The 17,577-nt window shown below is 44.0% G+C and overlaps 1 protein-coding gene across 1 annotated transcript in view; it reads left to right on the forward strand.

Moving 5' to 3' along the window:
* Positions 1-17,577, forward strand: part of nup210 (nucleoporin 210) — a 46,459-nt gene that overhangs the window by 20,390 nt on the left and 8,492 nt on the right. Inside the window, exons 15-31 of the mRNA XM_042098122.1 lie at positions 1,717-1,935; positions 2,309-2,482; positions 3,552-3,744; positions 4,078-4,184; positions 5,127-5,231; positions 5,984-6,085; positions 6,414-6,542; positions 7,977-8,104; positions 8,213-8,342; positions 8,961-9,023; positions 9,438-9,617; positions 9,927-10,007; positions 11,521-11,652; positions 13,454-13,612; positions 13,900-13,991; positions 14,290-14,464; positions 15,014-15,189. Coding sequence (XP_041954056.1) covers positions 1,717-1,935; positions 2,309-2,482; positions 3,552-3,744; positions 4,078-4,184; positions 5,127-5,231; positions 5,984-6,085; positions 6,414-6,542; positions 7,977-8,104; positions 8,213-8,342; positions 8,961-9,023; positions 9,438-9,617; positions 9,927-10,007; positions 11,521-11,652; positions 13,454-13,612; positions 13,900-13,991; positions 14,290-14,464; positions 15,014-15,189 — 2,345 coding nt within the window. The remainder of the gene's footprint in view (positions 1-1,716; positions 1,936-2,308; positions 2,483-3,551; positions 3,745-4,077; positions 4,185-5,126; positions 5,232-5,983; positions 6,086-6,413; positions 6,543-7,976; positions 8,105-8,212; positions 8,343-8,960; positions 9,024-9,437; positions 9,618-9,926; positions 10,008-11,520; positions 11,653-13,453; positions 13,613-13,899; positions 13,992-14,289; positions 14,465-15,013; positions 15,190-17,577) is intronic.

Raw genomic sequence — 17,577 nt, forward strand, 5'->3', positions numbered from 1 at the left:
TTCATTGTGTGCTCATCTCAAATATCAACACCATTTTGCCAGCATCATAGACTATTACTTTAATGTCCAACAGTCTGTTGCTGAACTGTAGCGAACAATAACAGCTTCTGCTGCTATGATCATTGACCGATGCGATCTCCGACTTCCGGTATCTAACCCTACCTTATACCTGGTGTACAGTAGCCTAATATAAAGTCATTTATTCACCTCTTTTATTCAGCTCGCTTGTAGAACGCTCCATTGACTTGAATGAGATTTCCCAAAGTTCTACCGGTCAGTTATGTTTATGTAATTACCGTTGAAAACATAATGACCGCTGTCAATGGCAACAGTGGCGATATCACTGCGCAAGTAGTGCGGTCACTTCTTGCAATGGAACTTCATTCAAGTCCCTTCAGGGGATGCTGCTGTGCGTCAGGGTGCGGTTCGCCCTGTCGGGACTTATTTTCCCGATAATGACTGGCGATCTGTACATTATCTCTTACCAAACGCCTAATATTAATTATTATGGTTGAATTTATTGTCATGCAGTGTTTAGGGATAATGGGCTGAGCCTAATATAAAGTGATGTAAAGCCTTATATAAAGTATTGTAATGTAGCCTCATATAAAGTAACTAAGTGCAGTTTGAGGAGATGGCTCCCCCATATGGGCCCTCCTCTCCTCATTGTCTATTCCAGTGGCGTGCGCTGCCTACCTCCATATTTCGTTGCTTTCCCTCCTTGTCCTCGCTAATGTCATTTGTGCCGCACACTTCTAATCCGTGGCCTCTCCAGAAGTCGACTCATTTTGCTAATTAGGCAGCATTGGATTACTTTGGACAGCCTGCCCCCCTCTCCTGCCAACCAGACGGAAAATGCATTGATCAGTCACCTTTCATCAACTGGGGAAGAATAATAGCTAATTTAGACCTGGGCTCCCACATTGGTCTCCTTCAGGCCACTGTGGGCTTTTGATGCTGTTTAATGATGTGGTTTCCTCCCCTTGGTTTTGGAGTGTTTTGAACTCCTCTGGTACCTGTGATTGACTTCCTACCACCCTGCTGTGCTATATAAAGGAATAGCTGAACTCCACTGCTTTGAATGCCTAAGTTATGGTAAACAAGCTTTGAAGGACTAACTGGAGTGTTTTAATGAATGCTTTTGTTTGTCATGCATTTTTCATTCGCGTGGTTCGGCAGTTCATTAAAGTTTGTGGAAGAGATGTGGAAATCCAGACACTGGGTTAACCTTGATGATGCTCGTGTATTACTCCCCTTCTGAGAGAAGAGACAGGAGTGTCTAGATAAGAGTCTGGCCTACGCATGTATGTCCCCAGAAGCTGCTGCTATTGACTTTATGTAATATCATATGATTGATGAAACAAAAGTGGATCATTTTCAGTCCAGAATAAGTGGCTACCTGCCTGGCTATTGTCAATAACATTCACCTCTTGTTTATATCATTTGTTTACTTTTGCTGTTTGCTACTGTTGCTGTTGGCTTGTGACTACAAAACAACATGCATTTTTAATCTGACAGTGGAGTTTGGGGTGTACTGGGGTGTTATCAGTACATTCACTCCTCTATTTTTTACAACATGTCTGTGACTGAATACAGTTGCATCTACATCTTGTGTGGCAGACAAGCGTTGGCCCATGTCCATCTCGGTGTTGTTAATTCATTCACTACTGTGTTTAAAACTGATGTTTCTTTGTGGACGTGTCTGGTGCTTTGCAGGCCGTGGACCCGGTCTCTATGTCCCTGGTGACCTTGGGCTCCTCCAAGGACATGCTGTTTGAGGGTGGCCCTAGGCCCTGGGTGCTGGAGCCCTCCAGCTTCTTCCGGAACCTGAAGGCCGAGGACCCGTCCAGTGCCAGCCTCAGCCTGTGTGCCCCGGCATCCCGAAGCTACGCCCAGCACTGGGTCCGCGCCACCTGCCGCGCCCTCGGAGAACAGGTGAGATGCTGCAGGGCTGCCTTACCTTCTTCCATCTCCCTTATCCTTAACTTTCTTCCTTTTATCTGTCTGGCTCGCTCTTCCTCTCTTCTCTGTTTTTTGCATTCTCTCCTTTCTTTCTCCTTTCTTTCTCTCTCTCTCTCACTCGCTCACTCACTCACTCTCTCACTCACTCCACCTTTCATTCTTCCTGTCTATTTTGTTTTACCTCTCTTGCTGTCTCTCTCTTTTTCTAGGTCATGCTTTTGAGCTTTCCCAGAAGCTTAAGTCCCTAGATTAAACAGTCTCCTCTACTGATATGTAAATCACTTTAAGCAAACACATCTGCCTATTGAGTCCTCTCCCCGTTAACTGCTCGTCCATTCCCGTCCAGGTGTTGGAGGTGACTGTGGGGAATCAGCCCAGCCTGACCAACCCTTTCCCTGCGGTGGAGCCGGCCGTGGTGAAGTTCATCTGTGCGCCGCCCTCCCGCCTCACGCTCGTGCCCGTCTACACCAACCCCCGACTGGACCTGTCCTGCCCCCTACTGCAGCAGAACAAACAAGTGGTGAGAATGCCAGCAGGCGTGGCGTCCATATCTCATCAATGCTGTGTACTCAACTCAGAAACTGAGGAGGAAATTGGCTGATAAGGGTGCTGATAACATCATGATATTATGATATTTGATTTGCTCCATGAATTACCACTAGCCTACATTACACTGTTCACTGGATACGTTCCTAATGGTAGCCATCGAAATGATGTCAGGAGATCTCGGGGGGGGGGGGGGGGGGGTAAAAAAGCTCAGATGACGTCCCCAGCAAAATGCACTGCAGAATGTGGTGTGTGCTTGTAAGCTGTGCAATTGTGTGGTGCCAGGCTACGCCTCAGGCCTCTTCCTGTTGAAAGGGGAGCTGTGTGTTGTGACTTTGGCCCACAGTCTGCTCCTGAGGGCTGCTGGTGGCCCTGCCCACACTTACAGCTCATCAGCATTATATTGGCATGTAATGGCAATTACATTTACACTCAAATTGGTTAGGGGGCTAAGTAGCCTTTATTGGTGGACATGACCGCCCTCAAAGCTGAATGTTTTTGTTGCTATTGGGATATTTGAGATCTTTGAAAGCGCTTGTTTGCCATTGTCACTTGCCAGAAAACTGTAAACAAGTGCATGAACTGTAAACCCTTTAACACAACAAGCCTTTTTAACCATGCCATCAGACTTGCGTAATGCTTAGAAATCTTGAATGACTTGATAATCAACATTCTGCACCTCTAAGCGTTAGGGGTGAGCACCAAATGAGCATTAAATGCCCTTGGCAACAACCCCCTCTGGCTCTTGTACATTCTGTATTATAGTCCTGTGCCTACCCTTCTGATTCCCCTCCTCTTCTGAAGGAGCTGGGCTTGCAGCAGTGTTGTTGCACTCAGGGATACCGCAGTCCAGTAATCTATAAAAACTGATTCAGCAACTCACTTCTCCCCAGGGTGATGGCAGAATGATTCCAAAGGCTACTGGGCTAATATCATCCCACCCGCACTATCACTAAATCCACATACTGATTAAAAAAAAACCTTTTGTTTTTGTTTGGAGTCTTTTAAACTTTCAACTTTTTTGTTGTTTTTTTATTTCACAGGTGCCTGTGTCTAATTACCGCAATCCTGTGCTGGACTTGGCCGCCTTTGATCACCAGGGCAGGAAGTTTGATAACTTCAGCTCTCTGGCCATCGTCTGGGAGTCGTCCAAAGTGTCCCTGGCCAGCATCGAAGCCTCCATGCCCATGGACCTCCAACTGTTTGAGGATGCCAGTAAACAGGCTAAGATGCATGGTGCGCTTGCGACCTAGAGTGGGTCTGTCTCTACAAATGATACATTGGGAGATTAAAAAGTGTATCAATCACAAAATGCTGCTACTTCTATTTATTTATGCAAAACATTGCAACTTAGGTTGTATTATTATAATATAATGATAATATTTCATTAAAGTAATTAAGTAAATTGATGAAATATCTATTGTTAAAACCACAAAGCATATTGCCAAAAAGTCCATGATTATTTGTGATAAATTGATGGTTATTACTCATAACTCTATTTTAGATCATTAGAGTGACTCTATTTAGTCATTTAGAGTGACCCTAAAACCTGCTTCTCGTCTGTTCCAGGTCGTCAGTCGGTCCTTGTTCACCATGAGTCAGGCATGGCGTCCATCTCTATGACTGCAGTGGGCTATCAGTCATCTCACCTCGATGCTGCTGAAGTCCTTCCTGGGGTATGGCACACTTTTACAGTTGGTGCTTTCATGTTTGGGCACTCAGCCATCCAGCCTACAGCCCAGTCATGAAGAACAGGTTTCACTTCCTGTTCAGTGGAAGTGTGTGTGTGTGTGTGTGTGTGTGAGTGACCACAAAGTGATGCATCAGCCCACAGCTTCCTGATGGTTGCTACAACAAAACACGCACACACACACACACACACACACACACACACACAAGTACAGAAATGAGGGGCAAAGTTAACCAGAAAAGCCCGCTTCCGTGACAGTACCTCCTGTGTATTATAAAAGCTGCCATCTTACCATGCACTTGATAGTCCAGAGATAACTATAAAATGGTCCTGAACTCCTTATCGGCAATATTTGTCAATGATATTTCATGAATAGAGTATTAAGGAAGCAACTGCACTGTTGTCATTAGTCTGTACAGATGATCTAATAGAGACATGTGTACTCCGCTTTAGTCGTGCACAGTGGTGAAATGGGGCTCCAGCAGCTTCAGTGATGGGGAACAGTATTGGCAGTATTATGAGCTGAACTCCTAAAGACTTTTAGCTGCGAGGGACTATGCAGCTGCTCTTTGTAAAGTCTTTATTGAAGGACAAGTTCTGTAGTTTCTTAATGCGCTCTGGTATCTTTCAGTGGTTTTGTATGTTGTGATTCAGTTTGTGAACCGTTGCTAGGATGCGACAACACCTCCACAACTTCTTCCTCTCTGATTATGGAGTTCTTATTTATTCATTTATATATTTCAATGGATATTTCAGAGAAGGATAAATGGAAATGTGTTATATTTTGTACAGATTACAAAAGCAAATGTAAAACCTATTAATTTATCCCCTAATTGAATAAATGTAATGCTGTAATGGTGGATTTGGAAGTGGGACATTAAATGAGAACTTGGATCTTTTTTTAAATTTTATTCTTTTTGTTTTCCAGTTTACTCCCCTCACTGCGGTGTCAGCCACTCTTGACCTTCTGCTGGTGGAGGACGTGAGGGTCAGCCCTGACACAGTCACCATCTATAACCACCCTGACGTGCGGGTAAGACGTCCCTAATACCCCACGTTCTGCCCCCTCCCAGGCACCCGTGGCTCTTTCAGCTTTACCTTATCTAGGGGCCCTGGTGACCTTTTGACCTTTGTAATGTTAGCCATTATTAAAGGTGTACGTCACACCGGTGTGACGGGACTGTTTGGAAAATGAACGTTCTAGAATATCTGGGTCCATTGAATTCAACCGAGAATTTTAGAACCTTCAGTTGTTGCGGAACGGAATCTTATGTTAGAATGTTCAAAACCCCTCACCTTTTAAAGCAAAGATCCTTGATTACTAGATGGTTAAAGCAGCTGATTTTGCCCCTTACCTGGCACACATCTGGGGCTTGTCTGCTCCAGAGTCGGCCGGTACCTGAGAATCTGACTGGTCACAAATCTGTCAGTGATGACCCTCCTAATGCAGCTATATCCCCATGGCTCTGTGTGTAAATCTGTCATTGGGATGGCATTCAGTTTTGTTGTATTTGCTGCGCAAAGAAGGGGTCAAGGAGTTTGGCACACATCTAAAAAGAAAACAAGTTATGCACCAACCCAGAGGGCTGAACTCACTGCACTGCAAAAAGGAATAATGTATTGTTAGCTGTTTGTTAACTATTTAGTGGAAATTGGAGAAATAAATGGGTAAAAATGGAACAGAATTGTGGAAATGGAAGAATTCAAAGTCTGGCTAGTCTGCAATGACACCAATGTGGTCAGTTGTCATCAGAGCCCTGGGTAATGTGTATGTTCCTCTTGCAGGCTGATCTTACTCTTCGAGAGGGGTCCGGCTACTTTTACGTCAATGCCAGTGTCGGAGGATTGGTGGATGTGCTGTACCAAGATGCCCAAGGAACCGCAGAGGTTGGCATTTATTCACTGTGCATTCACCCTGTCCACTATTGCATTTGTATCCCCGTTGCTGTGCTGGTCACTGTAGTTGTATTTATATGAAGCAGTGATCTATCAGTGGCACTGAGGTTCACTGGTCAGCATTCACTGTATATTCACTGTATGCACTGTTGTTTTTACTTAAAACGTATGTATTTTCTTAGCATTACATTCAGTATTGCTGCTGCATTCACTGTTATGGTGAATGGAGTTGTGGAGTATGTCGGGGAGCCACTAGAGATGAAGGTGTATTTGTGTGGGAGAGGCACTGAGACATGCGTGACCTGCGGATGTGTTCCAGGTGGTGCCTAAGCAGCCGGGGAGTTTACAGGTCATGGTTCACGACCTCTGCCTGGCGTTCCCAGCCCCAGCCACAGCCGCCGTCCACATCTCGGATATACTGGAGGTTTATGTGCGAGTGGTTGACAAGGTTAGTTGTAGAGCACATTCTCTCTCTCTCTCTCTCTCTCTCTCTCTCTCTCTCTCTCTCTCTCTCTCTCTCTCTCTCTCTCTCTCTCTCTCTCTCCCCCTCTCTGGCTTTTCGCTTCTTGCTTTCTCTCTGTCCCCCACTCATTATTTGAACAATTTTATTATCAAAATTCTATAGCTGATGTTTTTAGTAAGGTCCCATCTTTGAAGGTTTTAGAATGTCTTACCAGCATAGATTTTAAAAAACATATTTAAGTTTCTATAACACACAATGCTCTGGCCATTAAATAGCCTTAGTTGCGGAAATGGCCTTAAATTAAACAAACAAACACTCATTATTTGTCCACGTCTTTCTCTAAGGTTTATGCCCTGAAATCTCAAAAGACTTTACTGACCTCCAGTGACAGGTGACTGAGTTTGAGAGGCTATATGGGTTCACTGTAGAAAGAGACAGCAACTGTGCCTTACTGAAAATTGACAACACCTAAAACCAGTTGTAAATAAGTTTTCAAGTGTTCCAGCCTCACTTTGGGGGTAAACCCATGTTTCACGTTGGGCAGCCATGGCCTACTGGTTAGCGCTTTGGACTCGTAACTGGAGGGTTGCCGGTTCGAACCCCGACCAGTAGGAGCGGCTGAAGTGCCCTTGAGCAAGGTATCTAACCCCTCACTGCTCCCCGAGCGTCGCTGTTGTAGCAGGCAGCTCACTGCGCCGGGATTAGTGTGTGCTTCACCTCACTGTGTGTTCACTGTGTGCTGAGTGTGTTTCACTAATTCACTGATTGGGATAAATGCAGAGACCAAATTTCCCTCACGGGATCAAAAGAGTATATATAGTTATACTTATACGGCACAACACTATAAATTGTTTACCACAGCCACTTTCGATTTAAAAAATAACATCATCTCGTTGACTGGTCTGTCATCCTGGGGGCTGAGGGAAACGTCACTATTTGTCTTAAGTCAGCCAAGCAACCTTGTTTCTACAAACGTTAGTATATTGTCAGGTGCCAGACTAGTATCTTAATGTAAGTATCTTATGCAGTGAAGTTTAAGAGTTTATGAAATTTGACATGCTGATTCACTGCCGCAATCTTTGCATGCATTGCAAATTTTGTTCAATTACATATTCAATTCATAGGGGGCACTGCAACTAAAACATTTTAATAGCTGCTTGGAACACTATGATCACTGCTCCTGGATGTAGGCATGTGCATCTGTGCATTAAATCAGTTTGGGAGCAGCATTCTAGTGTGCACCAAAAAGAAAAGGTCTTAGCAAAGACCTTTTTTTCAGCCATTTTAATAAAGTACAGAAGTAGCTGAGGAAACAGAAGACAAATGGTGCTCGATCTTCAAACTTACTTTGGCCTTTAGAATTTTTCTTCCAGTTATGTTTTTTTTTTTTGTTGAAATTGAATGCTCACTGTGTTGCAGGTGGAGATTGGAAAGTCTGTGAGAGCCTATGTGAGAGTACTGGATGACAATAAAAAGCCGTTTTTGGCCAAATATTTCCCATTTATGAACCTGAAACTGAAGGCTGCATCATCGATTATAAGCCTACAGTAAGTCAAAAATGACCATTAATTGAATCGAAAGAAATAGAAAGTGCAATTATCCTCTCTGTGAATGTAGTGGAAATGTATTTATATATGTATTTTCCTCCCTCACAGAGCCGAATCCTCTGAAAGGGACACTGCCATTTTCCTGGTCAAAGGCTTGGCTATTGGACAGACCAGTGTGTCTGCGGTGGTGTTGGATAAAAGTGGGAAGAAAATATCCTCAGCTCCCCAGACCATTGAGGTAAATGTAGTTAATGTATTCTACAGAGAGGAGCTGACTCTGGTACCGAATGGACCTGATCCAAAGGATCAGAAGATCAGGACCAGGACTTTGACAGCTCAAACCTCAGATCAAATCTCAGATCTTCTACTGTGTATAGAAATCAACCAAAAAATTCAGTCAAAGATAGATAGTGATGTTGTGATCTCAGTGCACATACATTTACAAGCATAAAAAAAGTTTAGAATGGTGTTGTCCCAGGACAGATGCCAGTATCAAGTCTATTAATTATAGTCTATCATAATCTCATGTGACCTCATTTGATAATAATTTTGAAATGCGACAGTAAAGAGCTTTGAGGTGTCATGTTAACCCATGAGGGGACTGCGTCTTTGCAGTCCAGGTTTTCAGATATGAGCTGAGCTTCTGGATTGGGTGTTAGTCCCTTACTCGTCCCCACGTCCCCACCAGAGCTGCAGTCTGGTTCTCCTGTGAAATAAAAGCATGCGAGACCCTGCAGCTGAATATGGGATATGGAATGCTGCTCACACCTCACCGAGCTCTTAAGCATAATTTTTTACCCATGATGAGCTTGTGCTCTTCCACTCTCACACACATTTTCATCCTGCCTCTTGCTAGGTGTTCCCGCCATTCCGGCTCATTCCGCGGAAAATGACCCTGATTATCGGAGCGATGATGCAGGTAATCAAGCTGCCGCCTGGCCCGGCTACTCCCTCCTGACCTAAAGAGCTTTTTAGTCAATGGAGAAGAAAAACATTGACACGCAATGTCATTTGGATCGTTTATCATCAGCTTGAGATGTAATTCCGGTGTTTGCCAGTGTCACTTGGCTGTATGTTTTATGCTAATGAAAATCTGTTCCTGTACAGTTGTGCAAGAACATCAAGGACATGGCTTTTATACTCTGGGTACATACATACGGTCAAAAAGCATAACTGCATATTATATGTGGCTTTAGACAAAGCCTGTGCTAAATAGATGATTTTGTTATTGTGTATTATCATAAAAATCTAACATTAATATGCTAAATAAATGAATGTAAATATCAATTATTTGCTGGGGTGCTGACATGTTGGTTCATCCGCTTGTTGACAGATAACATCAGAAGGAGGTCCCCAACCGCAGTCAAACATCCTCTTCTCCATGGCCAATGATGATGTGGCCTCTGTCAACAGCATAGGTCACGTTAAGGGCATCACCGTCGGCAATGTCACCGTGACGGGCCTGGTGCAAGCTGTGGATGCGGAGACCGGGAAGCTTGTTATAGTTTCACAGGTACTGCAACTGCACAGGAAATGACGCAGCACCATTAGTGTTCTGCCAAGTCATAAAGGAGGGGGTCTGGACCGCTTCCAAAAAAACTAATTGTAATGTGGTGCATCACCAAAAAGAAAAGATCTTAGTAATGTCTAAGTTGATCATACACATTCAAGGCATACTATCATGAATTTAATATGTTAAAAATGTTAAAATAAAATGTTATATCTTTAAGTTATGTTCATTTAGGACTTTGCTCATAGGGAAGTAGCTGAGGATTGTTCAGGCAGGTGGTGGATCATCAACCTCCTCTTTTCTTGTCAACAGGACCAGGTTGAGGTGGAGGTGGTGCAGCTCGCGGGCATCCGTATCCGAGCCCCCATCACCAGGATGAAGACGGGAACGCTGGTAATCTCCTTTTTGCGGAAAGCATGTTGCTGTTGATTAACGTTATTTGTTAAGTGGGATGATAAAGAGTGTCAATACAAACACTCCCATCAATACACACGTCACACAGCTACACACCGTCCTAAGGGGGCGTCAATATTTGTCATGAGATGGGGATTGCAGACTTTCAGCGATTTCGAGCAGTCTTGCCTGTACACAATTCCTTATACCCGCAAGGTATTGAAAAGGTCTTAAATATTGTCAAATTAATGCCTTAAAAGTATTGAAGACCATAATATTTGTAGAGACCATGATATTGTAGATCCCAAGGGGAAGATATGTGTCTCTTCAGAATATAAACAAACTATCGCTTTTATTTTGAAATTGCAAGCGCAGGTGTGTATGAAATGTCAGCTGGAATAGTGATGTGAGCCGACCAGGATAGATGTCTAGGGATATCACAGGATATCACAATATTAGACCGCTAACTTTATGCTGCCATTTTTGCATGTGAAAAAATAGACGTGGGCTCCTAAATACCGATATGTATACTTATATACACACAATAGAATTTCATCACAAATCAACACAGTCAATTCCATCACACACAAATAAGAGGAGGTACTGTGTTCAACTGTATGGTAGGTTACAATGAGTTTCTGCATGAAGAATACATGTTTGAACAATTTAGATGGGCGAAAGGTGGAGCAAATTCTGACTACTTTAACAGTATGAACTTTATCAGTATAGTAAAGGCTAATGTGAATTAAAGATGAATTGCTCCTAAACTGGCATGTGTCATTCCAAGACAAAAGCAATGAAGATTGGCATGATGTATTGTTTAAGAAACTTTCTTAAATAGCCTCGCCTGGAGTATTCCTTCCTGTTCTCACAACATGGTTAGTTAAACAAACTAACTAGGACAATATGCATGTAGCCTAGGCTGCAGGTTAAAACATCTCAAATCCACTTTATCAAATAAAATAAGGTAGACTATTTTTTTATGCGTACTCTACTAGGCTAATAATTGTCCATAAGGCCTATGACATCTTCAGAAATACCTGAATAAAAAACAACTCATGTAGATTACACACACCCAAATGACATGCACACACGCACATACAGTACCACCAAAGTAGGCTACCCAGGTTGTAGCCTGTTCACTTTGGCCTGTAGGGGGGAAAAAAGGGTGCAAAGTTGGTATTAAATTTCATTCGAAGTGGTATTGAAAAGCTCTTAAAAAGTCTTGAATTTAAGTTGGAGGATCCTGGGGGTACTCTGTGTATGGTTTATTTATACATTTAAATGTGTTAAGGCATTTATTTGCACATCTTTTTCTCTCAGTTTAGTGTGTGTGTGTGTGTGTGTGTGTGTGTGTGTGTGTGTGTGTGTGTGTGTGTGTCTAAGAGGGGATAACAACTTCAAGCCAGACAGAAAAGATAAAGAGAGGAAGGCACATTTTGCTAAAGGTTGAACAGATCCCTCTGCTCTATGGCACAGTCTCTCAGGCATTAAATGGTTTTCTCTGCTCCAGATGCCGGCCTATGTGATGGGCCTGACAAGCAGCCAGACCCCCTTCTCCTTTGGGAACGCCGTTCCTGGCCTCACCTTCCACTGGTCCGTGACCAAGAGGGACATCCTAGAAGTGCAGACGCGCCATTCCGAGGTAGGAAACAACAGTTGGACCATGCAGTTGTCTCTCTCTCACTCACGCACACACACACACACACACACACACACAGCTTTACTAACAGCAGAGTACACACTTACCAGCTTGACTACATGTACTGTATCACACAACGTAATACACAGCTGAGTTACACATAGAGTCCACATTTCCACTTGAAGGTTTATACCTTTACTTAAGCATTAACTTAAACAGTAGGTTTAGTCCACAGTAGGTTTAGTTCTCTCTCTCTCTCTCTCTCTCTCTCTCTCTTTCTCTCTCTCTCTCTCTCTCTCTCTCTCTCTCTCTCTCTCTCTCTCTCTATATTAAAAATATTCTTTTTTTTTTTTTTTTTTCAATTACCATTATTCACAGTCTATTTCAGTTGGGCCATTTGAGGAAGAGGGTTGAACACGTTCTGCTAAATAAAACCCTAATTTTACAGTTTCTGTTCTAATTGAAATAAAGAGTTTACGTGTTTCTTGTAACTAATAGATGATAGAAAAGCTAAATAAGTCTGAATCGTCTCTCATACATTAAATCAATATTCTCTCTTCCCTAGATATTCTGTTCCATTATTCACAGCTGGTTTGGCTTTTAATTATCTTCCCTTCCACTTGAATGCCCAGAGTGCGAGTCGCCTATCTCTCTCACCGTCCTACCATCTCTGTACAGTAAAAGGGGCTATGGAGAGGTTGCAGGGAGATAAATCGCCATGGCGATCAGAGGATTCGGCAGATAGGGCCTACCATCTCTCAATCTTTCTTTCTCTCCCTGGCTCTCTCTTTCTTCTTGTTCTGGCTCTCTCTTTTTCTCTCTCTATCTCTCTCTCTCCTGCACGCTTCAGCAGTCAGCTTTTCTCTCATCCGCCTGGGAAAAAAAAAACATTCTGACAGACGATGCGGTGGAGTCCGACTCCCTGGCTTACACATTTATTTCCTCCTGTCTGCGTGGCTCGACTGCCTAGTTCCTCTCATGGAAAGTTCGTGTTTTGCAGTGTTCCTTTAAGCAGCAGCAGACTGAGCATCTGCATGCCGTTCCGCGAGTGATTAGTCAATTTAATTGGACTGTGGGTGAGGGCAGACGAGAGGCATAATGAGTGTGGCATTAGCGCCACAAAGCGCCGCGCGGCCTGTCGTTTCATCATTTGGGCTTTTTGCGTCCGGCTTGGCGAGCCAGCCGGTGCGAACGTGCTGTTTGATGTGCACCCGCTGCGTCCGGACGCCAAACGCTCGAACAAATTAGGATGTGCGTATTGTGCTGTTATCTCTGGTCCGCTCTTGAAGCGCGGCAGAAACGTTTTAATCCTCTCAAAGAGATGGACGCCTTTCTCTGCCCCCAGCTGTGATACACATGCACAGACGGACACACACACACACACACACACACACTCACTTCCCACAAATACACAACTTTGCTGGTTACCCACACACACACACACACACAGACCCTAGACCCTCACCCTTCCCACAAAAACACAACTTTGCTGGTTACCGGCGCACATACAGTACACACACACACACACATGTGCAAGTACATACACACCACACACCCTTGCTCCTTTTGCAGATGCACCCGGTCGTTTCCCCAAAGCACTACCCACTAATTGGTAATCTCTCTCCTTTCTATAGCCTCTTTCTTTCTCTCTCTCACACACACACACACACACACACACACACACACACACACACACACACACACACACACACACACACACACACACAGGCCTCTCCAACCCTTCCCTGACCTCCAATCTCTCCCTTTCTCCCTCTTCCTCTCTTTTTGTTCCAATGTGTTCCAGGCTTCCGTGCAGCTGGGTGCTGAACACAACTTTGCCATGAGCGTTCTGGGCCGGATCAAGGGCCGCACTGGGCTGAAGGTTGTGGTCCGGGCCACCAGCCCCAAGGCGGGCCAGTTGGTGGGGAACGCCAAGGAGCTCTCGGACGAGTTGCAGATCCAGGTGTGTGTGTGTGTGTGTGTGTGTTTGTTTGTCTAAGGCTGCTAATTGGATGGGTGCGGCACCTCATGTTGAGTTTCAGATATATGCATGATTGTTGCCATATGTCCAACAAAAAGCAGGTGTCCCTCAAATGCAGTCAGGAATCAAAGCAATCTAAGCTTGTTTTTTTTTTCCTTAGAAACTTTACACCAAACTATAGCTGAAGATTTTTCAGATATGTTACAGATGTTTTAACAGTTGTCATCAAAACTCATTTCCAGCCCGTATTGTCTGTCTGTCTGGTTCAGGTGTATGACAACCTGCAGCTCGTCAACCCTGCTGTGCAGGTGGAAGAGATTTTGATGTCTCCAAACTCCAACATCAAGCTCCAAACTAACAGGTGAAAGAACAGTCCTGTTTATATAAATATATCAGTCATGGAGACGGAATATATGTGATGGGATCTGGGAAAACCCATCACATGGTGAAAACAAACAAAACTTGAGTTCTGCTCCCTTTCAACCCTCTCTGGTGAATTTCCCAGATACCATCACATATAGAGGCTCTTTCAAAGGGCTTTCAAATGATTTGTACCTCTTGACATTCCCTTCCTACCCATAAACATTACAGAAAGGTTGCAGATGCCACAGAACTTAGTCCTGTGTGTGTGTGTGTGTGTGTGTGTGTCTCACCTTCAGGGATGGAGTTGGTGTCCTCTCCTACCAAGTGCTGGACTGTCCAGACAAAGCATCACTGATCCAGGTGGACGACATGGGCCATTTATCATCCGGATCACTCACGGGTACCTCCTCTCTGCAGGTTAATTCCCAGGAGAGCTTCGGTGTCAATCAGACGCTCATTCTGGCCGTAAAGGTACTGTCACCGACTCACATGCCACAGGACTGGAGATTTACGTGTTTAATCTGATTTATCTCGTAGGGAAAGCAAGACACAGGACTGTTAAAATATGTGTGTTAAATGTGATTTACCTCACAGTAAGACCCAGATTGAGGGCTGTAGCAATATGTGCTAAATTTGATTTACTTCATGGTAAAAGCAGCACACCTGTGTGTTGATCTTATTTAAAGTCACAATACCAGCAAGATGCAGAGAAAATGACTCTTCTGTGGTGAATCTGAGACCCCACAGCTCACACTGTATTTCTTTTTTTTATTTTTTTTTTTTAAATCTTTTTTAGGTTTTTCACAAGAGTGAAATATAAACAGTTCTATGTAATCTGTTTGTCTAAAATTCACTGTAAACATGGTTTTACTCCTGTCACTTATTAACAATTTCCGGTAATGAAGTCTCTTAATTACTTACTCAGATGATCTCCAATTACCATATTCAGATGCATCCATCCATTAGCAGATGTGAGCTCACACACTATGTGTGTGTGTGTGTGTGTGTGTGTGTGTCCAGGTGGTGCCTGTGTCTTACCTGCGCATCAGCACAAGTCCGGTTCTGCATACCACAAACCGAGAGAGCCTGTCAGCCATCCCCCTGGGAACAGTGCTCTCCTTCCAGGTGCACTTCCACGACAGCACTGGAGACCTGCTCCACAGCCACAACTCCCAGCTCACCTTTGCCACTAACAGGTACGCACCAGGTTGGGGGGTTGGCGGAGGGGTAGTGTATGACAATGTACAGGCACATGTAGGGTGGAGTGGACTGGTTAGACAGGAAAATATATGGCTCTGTAGAAAACCATGATGACAAAAAGGCCCTTGTGTGGTGGAATCTGATTTCCCTTGCAGTAAAGGCACAGGAACAGGAGACATGTGCTAACTGCATGGTTCTGTAGATAGCATGAGATGGAACAGTGTCATTGTTCTTTCTATAGAACCACAAACAGGAACATTTGACATTGAGCAATGTGGTTCTGTTGAAAACATGACTAATTAACACGCATATGAAGTGGAACAGTTTGGTTGTGGGGGAAAAAAGAAGAGGTTCCTGCTTAGTCTGTGAAATTTTATTTAATGTGTGCAGTTATTTTCTGTTTCAGATTTGACCTTGATTAACCATATCACTCGGCAACGTTTGCTAAAACTTCCCTGGTTAATTAAAAAACAAAAATCTCGAGTTCCTGCTCTATTTCTTTTTACTTCTCTCTCTCTTCTACCTTCTACCTTCTATCTTCTTTCTTGCTCTCTCCCTCTCACTCCCTCCCTCCCACATTATTAATAGAGAGCGAAATGATCAGTTTGCTCTTGTTGCACACATAAGGAATCTGTCTCTCTCACGACCGCAACTCAAGGTTATTGGTAGAATTCTCAGAGAACGTAAACCTTAATATCATGGTTGCTGTACAATTATTTTGCATTATTCAGTCAACACCAGCCTGTTATAACTTCAGTGGAATTATATAGACATTTAGACATTGACATTGGAATTATATAGACATATAGACATTGAAGTTAGAAAACAGATGTCTGAAGTATCTTTAGTCACCAACTGTGTGTCCCTGTAAAACAGTATCCCAGACATCCCAATGGACGAGAGGCAGTTGATAGACCTAAAGTGAGGGTGTGTGTTGTCCAGACGTGTGGGTTTGATTCCTGCAGGTCCTCCACAGCACTCTTCCTCCGTGCCTTTTCTCCATGTCGCAGTTTGAGTGCTTTTTCCCGAGCGAGCTCAGTTAATAGGAGCCAGAGAAACCGAGGCACACACAGCCACGTGGTCCTGTTGTAGCCGTGGAGGCAGCCAGGGAGTCCCACTTGGCCCTGCCATAAATTTATGCTATCGCTTTGTTCTGCATGAACAGAAAACTAATCTGGATGGATGAAGGAAAGGCTAGATGTGTGGATGGCTGGGCTTTCTTTCTGTCTGTCTGTCTGTCTCTCTCTCTCTCTCTCTCTCTCTCTCTCTCTCTCTCTCTCTCTCTCTCTCTCTCTCTCTCTCTGCAGTAGTCAAGGAAACTCGCACATTCAATTCCTCAGCAGTAATTCTCCCAAACCAAGCCTGTGAGACCAAAAACTCCCTCTGCACCTGTGTTATGGCAGACCAGTAGGTCAGGGTCAGCAGAATGTATTTATCCTCCAGGGACTGGTCAAGCCTAGCCTGGCTAACGTCAGACCTCATCTCATTGAGATGGGGTCTGGGAACTAGACATTCATTTTCTCGTATTTGAAACATGGTTTACGAATGCCCAGAGCCGTTTATTGGGCAATACGAATGTCTATCAAATGCGTCTGTACCAAAGATTCTAGAGCTCTGTTCTCTGCTCTGCTCATAACGGCTCGTCTTGCTGCCCTCCCTCCGTTCTGTGATTGGTTCCTTTGTTGAGGTGAAAACGAAGTCCATAGAATCCAGGCTGCCTAGCAGCGTGAATAAAATCGCGCGCGTAAGGCAGCATGGGAAAACCCAGGCTAGGTCAAGCCCCCCCCCCCCCCCCCCCCCCCCCCCCCCAGGCTAGGTCAAGCCCCCCCCCCCTCTGCTGCCAGTGTCTACCTGGTGTGTCCCACTTTTCTGAACATCTGGTCTCCCTTGAGCTGGCTGGAGACAGAAATGAAGCATTTGGTCCAGAGCTTTTGTCACAATCGGCCTTGCCGTAACCGAACACACAGAAATAGACCTGTATAATACGAATCACAGTCTAACATCTTTATTATCTAGGTCAGATGTTTGAAGAGAAGGATTACAATGTTTGAACTTGGAAAATAAATGTTTCAGCCATCTTTATCCCTTTTCAATGAAAATGCATTATGGATGTGTTCTCATTCACTGGGCTGAATTGCAGCATGCAAAAGTAGGCCCAGTATATTAAAGTTCCCGACACACATTGTGTTCTAATTTCAGGGTGGTTGTTAGTATGGTTGTAATAGGCATCTTTTACTTTGTGGTCCTTGCTGTCTTCCAGCTCAGGCAGTGATTAAGATAATTAAGAAAATGTTAATGATGACAAATATGACAATTATGTTGCTTATAGTAATTGTCATTATGTCACAGTTCATTTATTCACGCTCTTCAGTTATTTTATAGGG

The sequence above is a fragment of the Alosa sapidissima genome, chromosome 7 (genome assembly GCF_018492685.1).
Source record: "Alosa sapidissima isolate fAloSap1 chromosome 7, fAloSap1.pri, whole genome shotgun sequence".
Lineage (NCBI taxonomy): Eukaryota > Metazoa > Chordata > Actinopteri > Clupeiformes > Clupeidae > Alosa > Alosa sapidissima.